The 10,000-nt window shown below is 32.7% G+C and overlaps 1 protein-coding gene across 1 annotated transcript in view; it reads right to left on the bottom strand.

Moving 5' to 3' along the window:
• Positions 1-7,512: 7,512 nt before the first annotated feature.
• Positions 7,513-10,000, bottom strand: part of LOC130807362 (ubiquitin-conjugating enzyme E2 2-like) — a 2,748-nt gene continuing 260 nt past the window's right edge. Inside the window, exons 1-6 of the mRNA XM_057672547.1 lie at positions 9,903-10,000; positions 9,728-9,812; positions 9,509-9,601; positions 8,188-8,276; positions 7,978-8,063; positions 7,513-7,839 (exon numbers count right to left, since the gene is read on the bottom strand). The exon at positions 9,903-10,000 is cut by the window's right edge and continues 260 nt beyond it. Coding sequence (XP_057528530.1) covers positions 7,797-7,839; positions 7,978-8,063; positions 8,188-8,276; positions 9,509-9,601; positions 9,728-9,812; positions 9,903-9,977 — 471 coding nt within the window. The 5' untranslated portion in view covers positions 9,978-10,000 and the 3' untranslated portion in view covers positions 7,513-7,796. The remainder of the gene's footprint in view (positions 7,840-7,977; positions 8,064-8,187; positions 8,277-9,508; positions 9,602-9,727; positions 9,813-9,902) is intronic.

Genomic DNA, 10,000 nt, shown 5'->3' with positions numbered 1-10,000 from the left:
TAAGCATAACAATGCAGATAATGGAGCATTTAACAAAACCAAGGCTAGCATTGGCTTCAAAACTCAACTCCACCTATTTCTGTGATCATTGTAAAATACATGGTCATTCTGTTGAGAGATGTTTTAAACTCAATGTTTATCCATCTGGTTTCAAGCAAAGGAAATTTGCTGGATGTGTGCAAGAAAATGATAACAAAACTTATCTTAAAAATCATTGGTCTGACTGCTACTCAACTTTACAGTCTCATGACTTTGCTAAACTAACACAAAGAGACTACTGTTGATTCTGTTCCCATGGATCTTGAGACCATACCTAGTGTTGTAAATCTTGCAGGTAAAATATGCTTCCTTTCTAAAATAAATGTCTCTAAATGAATCATTGATAGTGGTGCTACGGACCACATGTGTAACTCTTTGGATTCTTTTGTTTCTGTCCAATAGATCCTTGGAGCCAAACATAGTATCACCATTCCTGATGGTAGAAAAGTGATGGTTGATCTTTGTGGTGATATTGTGTTGATAGATGGTATTGTGCTCATAAAGGTCCTCTATGTTCTGAATTTTCAATTTAATCTAATCTCAGTATCTAAACTTTGTCTTGATGTTTGCACTAATGTTCTATCTACTGCTGGTGAATGTGTGCTTCAGGACCATTCAAAGACAAAGGTTCCTGGTAAACTCTCACATGGCCTTTACTATGGTGATATTTCTCCTTCCATTCCATCTCTACATTCAACCACTTGTGTTGCTGTTGAATACTCCAAATCAAATAAATCAACTATTGACCTAGCTAAGTTGTGGCATCTTAGACTAGGGTAATTACCTCTTTCATAGCTCAAGGTTTTAATTCCTGATATTGATGTAAATAAATTCAATGATACTGTTTTTTGAACTTGTTTTCTGGCTGCCAAGCAAACTAGACGCCCATTTCTTCTAAGCTCTATAAAGAATACTAGGAGTTTTCAATTACTCCATATAGACATCAGGGGCCCATATAGACATGCTACGTATGATGGTTGTACTCTATTTTTAACCATTGTCGATGACTTTACAAGAGCCATATGGTTGTATTTGATGAAATCCAAGAACCAATACATTGTTTTTCTTAAACAATTTTATGATTATGTTGACACACATTTTCACTCAAAAATTCAAATCATTCGGACTGACAATGCCAAAGAACATTGTGACAGTGATGCTAACTTTTTTATCTTCATCATGGTATAATTCACTAAACCTCTTGTCATGATACTCCTCAACAAAACAGAGTCGTTGAGCGTAAACATCGTCATTTATTGGAAGTGGCTCGTGCCCTTTCTTTACAATCTAATCTTCCCATCTGATTTTGGGGAGAATGCATCAAAACTGCAACTTATCTCATCAATTGCTTTTCCTTACCTGTTCTCGGTAACATCTCCCCATATGAAAAACTATTTAGTGAACCACCTAATATTTCACACCTTAAATCTTTTGTATGCTTGTGTTTTGCATCCACTCTCAAGCACAACAGACCAAAGTTCCATCCCAGAGCTAACATTTTCATTTTTATAGGTTACTCCCTTAGTCAAAAAGCCTACAAGACATATAATCCTACTACCAACTCCATTGTCTTTTCTAGGGATGTCACATTCCAAGAATATCATCTTCCTTACCACTCTACTACCCCTAGTACTTCTCCTTTATCTACTTTTTACCTATCAGCTCACACTCCTCTTCCTCCTTATGATGACTCCTTTCTTCCCTCTAATTCGTTTCCCATACCCCCACCCTTTCACTTTATCTCCCTCTACTTCTAGTCCTACTAATCCTACCCCTACTACTTCACCTTTACTCTCACCTTCTGATGCTTCTGTTATTTCTCCACAAAATGATAATACTTCTTCTACCATTCCTCCACAAACCTACAATATATCTTCTTCCTCCCCCCTTCCTGAAGTATCTTTAGTTGTTGACTTGTCCCAACCCACTGTTCTCCCTTCTCTACCTACTAGAAAATCTACTCGCCTAACCAAACCACCCTCTCATTTAAAAGATTCTGTCTGTCACACAGCTCATTGGTGCAATCTGGTCCGTTTTGATTCCTTACCCCCTGTTCATCAATCTTTACTTGCCTCTCAAAGTCAATGGCATGAACCTAAACTTCTAAACAAGCTACACAAGATCCTTTATGGGTCCAAGCAATGACATCTGAACTTCAAGCTCTTCAAGATCATCATACATGGGATCTCGTCCCTCTTCCTCTTGGCAAGAAAACAGTTGGTTGCAAATGGGTTTATAAAATTAAGCTCAAAGTTGATGGTTCCATTGAACGATATAAGGCTCGGCTTGTCGTCAAGGGTTACACTCAAGAATATGGCATTGATTTTCATGATACCTTCTCTCCTGTAGTCCGTACGACCACCATTCGTTGTATATTGGCTCTTATTGCATCTAAGAAATGGCCCTTGCATCAACTTAACGTTAATAATGCGTTCTTGCATGGTGACCTAAATGAGGATGTGTGTATGGTTTTGCCTGATGGTTTATCTGCTCCTCCTAATATGGTATGTAAACTTTGCAAGTCCCTTTATGGCCTTAGACAGGCTTCCCGCCAGGGGTTTGCCAAGCTCTTATCTGCACTTATCTCTCAGGGTTTTATTCAATCTAAACTGGATTATTCCTTGTTTACTCACAAATCTCATGATTTCATCACCATTGTTGTTGTATATGTAGATGACATTGTGGTCACTAGTAATAATCCTAATGTTATATCTCGGCTCAAGTCCCATTTACATCATGCTTTTAGTATTAAAAACCTTGGTCCATTGAGTTTCTTCCTTAGTCTTGAACTTACATATAATCAAAGTGGCATCATTGTAACTCAACAAAAATTTAGTAAAGTATTGCTTCGAGATTCTGGTATTGTTGCTCTCAAGCCTCATGTTACACCTCTTCCTTTAAACCATAAACTATCTTCTCATGACTCTCCTTTATTCTCCAACCCTACCTTGTATCCTAGCCTCGTTGGTAAACTCACCTTCCTCACTCATACTTGCCTAGATCTTTCTTATTCTATCCAAGCTCTCCGTCAACATATACAAAAACCAACCATTCATCATTTTGAGGCTCTTACACATACTCTTGGTTACTTATCAGCCATGTTGGGCCAAGGCATTCTTCTCTCTGATTCTGAAAATTTGGTAATCCACGCATATTCTGATTCCGATTGGGAGGCGTGTCCTGATACTAGACGTTCTATATCCTGCTTTGTTCTTCTTCTCGGTCGTTCACCCATTAGCTGGAAATCAAAAAAAGCAAGCTACGGTATCAAAATCATCATCTAAAGCTGATTATCGTTCCATGGCCAATGCTTCATCTAAGATTGTTTGGGTTGTTCGTCTTCTTGAAGAACTTGGCTTAACATCTTTAAAGCCTGTTACCTTGCATAGTGACAATATGTCTGCTCTCCATATTGCTCAGAACCCAGTTTATCATCAACGTACAAAACATTTGAAGATTGACCGTCATTTCACACGTGAAAAGATTATGGAAGGCTTTTTACAAGTAACCTACCTTCCTACTTCTTCTCAGCTAGCCGATATGTTCACCAAGATCATTCCGTCTACTCAGTTTCGTCACTTAATAGCCAAACTTGGTGTATATACCCCAGCCAAGTTTAAGGGGGGATGATAAGAGTATAATACAGTAGCTTAGTATTCTTGCATGTATTAGTTTTGCTTTCCCTTTGACAGCTGTATTTTCGGTTATAACAACCCTCTGTGTATAAGGATGCATCAGTCCTTACATGTGGTGTAATGCAATAATACAAACAGCTTTTCTCTCTCTTTTATTTTCTTCTCTTTTGTGTCTGATAATGCTGCAGTACATATCCCCTAATGCTCATATGAGTCAAATTAAATTAATGTGAAATCTTTGCTAGATTCGTTGTAAAGTATAAAATTTAAGCATATATTTTTATATTTTTTATGAAGCATATTGTAAATATTGAGACTCAAACATGCATATATTTTTAAATGCATGTAAAAAATAAAATGAAACAAACAATTTGAAACGTAAGAAAAAAGTAAATTAGAGAAATTATTTTGTACAATGCAACTTCAATTTACTCTGACTTGGAGTTGAGTTTCTCAACTAGAGTCGGATTTTTTTTCAAATAATTGTTAAGGTCATAGGCAAGCCTGGGCATTGGGCTAGATTTCTGTGTACTAGGAAACTTTTGGGAAAAAAAGCCAATTTTAATTAAAAAAAAAAAGTTAAAAATAAGCATTTTTAAAACTATTATCCAAAATGGGCCTTGGGCTAAGATAGATTCATTCATTGAAGGATACTTGCATGAATATGATATTTTCCTTTCATCCAGAAGCTTTCATGGACCTGCATGAACTCCCCAACTAATTTTCGTGTAAATCTATTTCTTATGTCATCAAATTTATAATAATTATGAACATATTTAGTAATTCATATATAATCAAAAATATAGTAGTTTTTTTGTAAAGAAAAAATGTTTTTAAATGGTATGATATCCTTGCTAATTTAATTTAAATTAAATATATAATTTTTAACCATTAATTTATTGTGTACTTTTTATAGATTTGCAATTAAATAAGTCTATCATTATATAATTAATAATTTCACTGCTAATGATGATAAATGACAATCTCATAGAACTTTGTCAAATGCAATAATATTATTATTTCTTTGAATTTTCCGTGGCAATCTTAGTTCCAGCAAATGAAAGAAAATAAAAAATCACATATATACGATATTTTCTGTAATAATGTCTTTGTATAATAATTACATCCAAAGGTTGTAGTTTAATTTAAGAATGACGGAAATATAATGTATGAATCCTTTGAATTAAGTAATTTTTAATTTGAATGATCACATCGGCTAAATTACTTCTAATGTGTGTATTAAGTTTAAATAATTTTAAACATTTTAAAAATATTAAGTCTATTTTGCGCCAATTTAACTTTTAAGTAACAATGGTAAGAATATAAAAATATTTTATCACATCCAATTTAATTTAATCCTAACTAAATATCAAAATAGATTAATTACATCAAATGTATTTCTCCTATTAAGTGTCATTTCTATATCAGTGAAATAGTTAATACAATAGAACACATACGAGTCCATGCAAAACACTATTGTATAACACAACAAAGAACTTTTTTCCAATACTCAAAAAAAATAATAAAAAAATAAAAAAAAATAAAAAAAAATTCTTTTCAATTTTATGGTATAATTATCTTTTGTTTTCTTTGCCACTTTCTTTGTTAACTTTCCTAGTCTAGTACTTAATCTACTAATTCATGTGATTCAGAGATAAGATAGAATTTTAGAATACAAATTGTTACTTCCTTTAGTCTTTTAAATTAGCTTTATTTTTTTCAGTCTATTTTAATAATTTGAAATATAGTCTTACCATTTTTATTTTTTATATTATCTTATTTCTAAATATCTCACTATTTTAACTTACTATTATTTTTAATTTTTTAATATATACATAATTTGTAAATGAGACAAATTAACTTAAACGGAGGTACTAAGTAGATGGTTTAGACGAAAATTCATGATGATGAATGCTACCAACACATACCTTTGAACAAATTAAAGTAATTGATGTTCTCGTGAATTAGTTGAAACATGTTAGAACATATTGACTATTGAGCATGTAAAAAATATCACTAAATGCTAAGTTACATAATTTTCAGAGAGCAAGTTAAGTTTCCAATAGACTTAAATGTCTTATACAAATGTTGATATTTGTGAATGTCAATAATGTTCATTTTCAAATTAATTGTGATGGAACAGTCATTAACATAGAGTTTAAGAGCGACATAATGGTTAAGATTTCACATCGCGCAACATTTCAAAATGTCTTCTCTCCTATTTACACAGTTTGAAATACTTGTTATATATTATGGTTATTGGCACTATGCCACTATTTAATCATTTGAGCTTATCTTATACATTGCGGCTAACGTTTAAGAAAAATTATAGTCAAGAAAAAATATAATCAAATGAAAATTTGTTTGAATCGTCTAATTTATATACGTTCATAAAATCCTTTTTTTTTATAATTTTTTAATGTCCATAGCTCAATATATAAATTATCAAAGTAACACATTTGATTGCGCATAATGTCAAATATAACAAGTATAATGAAAGGAGGAAATATATAAAATGTTCAATCAATCAAATGTTGTAAGGTTGCGTTTGAGAAACAAATACTTCATTTTAAATTTCAGTTTTGAAATCGTTAATGAAGAATTTGAGAACGACAAGATTTTTGAAAAGTCATTCTTATATTTAACCAAATTTACAACATGTGTATTTGACTCAAATCTAAAATTGAGTTTTTTTTTAATTTATCAAATACTAAATTTGAGTTTAATTTATGCTTTAAAATGAAATCATAATTCTCAAACATAAGTTAAGCAATTTTTAAAATAATATACAATAAATAAAACATGATATTTTGAAAAAAATTAAGTGTGTGCTAAACGTAGTTAGACGAGTAAAAGTCAATCATGACTATCCTCACATATACTCGTAATCTCCAAACATACATATACAAGACTTATCTAATCGATTTGGTATGAAATTCATTCGTGCCAGCTAGAATAGTCGCAAGTCCAAGACTCTATTAGATCCGTGACGGTTCCAACTGTAATTTTAGTGCTTGAGTTTAAATTTTTAAAGACATTGAATTTTGAGATTTGGGTCCAAAACAAATAATAGGACTAAGTATAGCCGTATGGGTATGAGTCTGAGTCGAGAGTCTTTACATTTATTAACAATTTTAAATTTAAATAACTCAATTTAGGACCCATTATGGATCGGTCAAAGTCTAGAGTCTTAGTCAAGAGTTCAAAACAAATGGATATGGGTGTAGATCTGATTCTAGAATCTTCAAAACAATTTTATATTTTTCAAACAATTTTATAATTATTGTGATTAATATTAGACTTATAAAACTAAAATCATCCATGAAAGGAAATCGGATTATATGTTACCAAAACTCAAAATAAGATCGAGTCGTGTGGAAATAATTGTTGGCGATAATTGAAAAGGAGCTAAATTACAACTGTTCATCATATCATCATCATCGTCCTAATAAGTTCCGCCCAGAGGCAAGGTCTGGGTAGGTGAGAAAGCAGGCAAACCAATACCCTCATCATAAAGATGTCGCAATTGAAGAAAGCCCCTCAACTCGAGTATCACTTGGTGAAATTTAAGAAATGACCTGAGTACGCTTTATTTTGAGGTTGTTTGAAAAACATGTGGTATTCACACATGTAGGAGGATTCTGACTAACAAATGAGCATACTTGGGGACTAAATGCAGGCAATAAAATAAGTAAATTTTATGTTTAATTAAATGTCAGTTTTCTGCTTCAAATGTTCTTCTGCTCGACTGTTCAAGTTTTAGCATATCATTGTTTGGCTTTATGTCTTCTACTCATGTTACGTAACACCATCATCTATGATTATAGTTGCATATCTCTGTTCTGAAATTGTGTTGAATTTTTACTATTTCAGTATAACCAGTTTACAGTACAAACAAGCACTTATTACAACTAAAAATCTTTTAAATTGAATTGAATAAATGATGCATACATGAGAAGTGGAATTCCGTGTTATTGACAGGATTTGTGCGACAATTTCCAATTACACAGGAACGAACAAACATGACTGATCGTGAGATAGCTTATAGGATGATTACAGCGATGAAGTCAAGATTCCATTAATTGAACAATATCCCAGGTTAAATAATGTTCGTTTTTGCCTTCAAGAACACTCGATTGATTTACGAGCACATCTACGAACCCTCCTGTTCAAGATCCATGATTTAGAGAAAGCTAAGCTTAAGTAAGCAAATTTAACTGATTGTATAACTTTTTTTTTTCTTTTGTTAGTATCAAAATAAGGAATTTATAAAAGAAAGGGACGATAATTAAAAGTAACAAACTTGTTATAAGCCTGAATGTCATGCTGGAAGAGTTGAGCAGCTTCAGGATTTGCAGGACTTGAAGGATTGGGGTCAGTTAGAAGAGACTGCAGAGAATATTATAGGTGTGAAATGGCGAATGATATCAAAGTAGATGATCATTCAACAAGAAAGCAACAACAGAACATCAAGGCAACCATGTGAACGAATGATAACAAGACAGAAGAGTACCTGGATTGAAGTTAAGATTGTTGCTACATTGTGGCATGGTGACCATGCATCCTGGATGATGTCCATACACAAAGTTCCATCGTGATAAACTGCACATTCCCGAAAGCAACAGTATAATCAGTTATCAAGTGATATTAATTACTATATCACAAATTTCTTTGAGAGACCATCCCTAATTTGGTGAGCCCATTATTAGTTTAGTTTTATCAAGCTTTAATAGGGTGGGCTCGAGAGACATCACTCAAAAAGACGGTCTCTTAGGTTACCGGCTATTACTATATTAGTGAATCAAAAGGCATTTTTAAAGATGGTACCAGAAAGTAATTGCACACCCAAGACATAGGTGATCCTACAACATTTACAAATATACACAGCATGAAAAACCCATAGTGCAAAAACAATGCCAAATAGCATCGCATCCGCCATATTGTAAAGGTTTCCAAAAACACCAAACTAATATTTCTTGCATTGTAAAGGTTTTAAAAAGTCGTTTTGGGCTGTTTCGAGGGATATTTAATGCTTTTGTATGATATTTGGTGTTAAGATAAAGGTTAGTGCATCAATGTTCCGTTACCCCTATTGCGACAATTTTGAATTTTCCACTACAAACCAACCACTATATTGCAGAAAGATCGGAAGAACCCGGACACAGGTTTAATGTTTAATTTTACATATGAGCATCAAGAATATAATATAATCCCACTTCTTTTATAATTGTTCTTCGTTATGCAATTCAAATTTTCAACAAGATTTTGACTTCTTAAGAATGCAAAAAAGATACAGGTAGCTCATATTTTGTTGTCATAACCACAAAGAAGGCAATTGATAATCACAAATCACAATTGAATCTAGCAACATCTTTCTACAATGAGAATACCATAAAAAAAAATAAAAATAAAAATAAAAATAAAAATAAAACAGTCTTCACTGACATACCCTTGTTATGTGCTATACTCCACATTCAAGTAACGTTTTTGGTCCGTCCCATATTATGTCATTTCTAACAAAGTAACAATCAATGCTCAATCACTTGTCATTCTCAAGTACCTATGCTCAACCCCTGCCCTTTTCTCTATCTTATTAAATTTGTTACATCACATTTAAAAAGATCTCAATTTGTTAAATTACATTATAAAAGATTCAAAGGGAACCTTTTACAAATTGAAGAGAAAGATTTGCTAGGTAATTTACCGTCATGGGTAAAAGATCACTCTAACTTGCAATTCATATCCCATTTTAAATTATGGAGTATATTTTCAGAGTTACCCAAAAAAATTACAAAATTCAATGGAGTAACTAGGAAGACAAAAGGAAACGTTACCATTAGGATGAAAAATGTCAGAGGTGAAACGAACTCGAGGAGGCTTTTCTGGGTAATTGTCAGTAAATGTCAACCGTAGACTAAAAACTCCACCTGCAGATTTAACAATCAATCAACCCATAAAAAACAAAAATTAAGGTAAAAATGATGGAAACGACAGTCAAGATCTAGGGTTCAAAACCCAATGACAACAGTTTAATAGCACGGAAAAAGATTCACCTTCCCAGGGGGTTTCATCTGGCCCAAAAATGGTGGCACTCCAAACAAATAGATTATCATCAGATAAAGGACTTGCACTACAACCCTAAAAATGAATTCCAAACAAATTTGATCAATTATTTCATAAAATTAAATTGATCAAAAACAATAAATTGAAAAAAATCAAAATCAAAACCTCAGGGGGTTCATTGATGATGGATTTGAGATCAGACATGAGACGAAGTTGAGCTGAAGAAGAAGAAGACGCCATGGATTATGACTTCACTTGAACTT

Source organism: Amaranthus tricolor, chromosome 3 (assembly GCF_026212465.1).
Source record: "Amaranthus tricolor cultivar Red isolate AtriRed21 chromosome 3, ASM2621246v1, whole genome shotgun sequence".
In the NCBI taxonomy this organism is placed as follows: Eukaryota; Viridiplantae; Streptophyta; class Magnoliopsida; order Caryophyllales; family Amaranthaceae; genus Amaranthus; species Amaranthus tricolor.
Note: the sequence above shows the minus strand (reverse complement) of the source record. Positions and strands in the feature narration are given on the sequence as shown.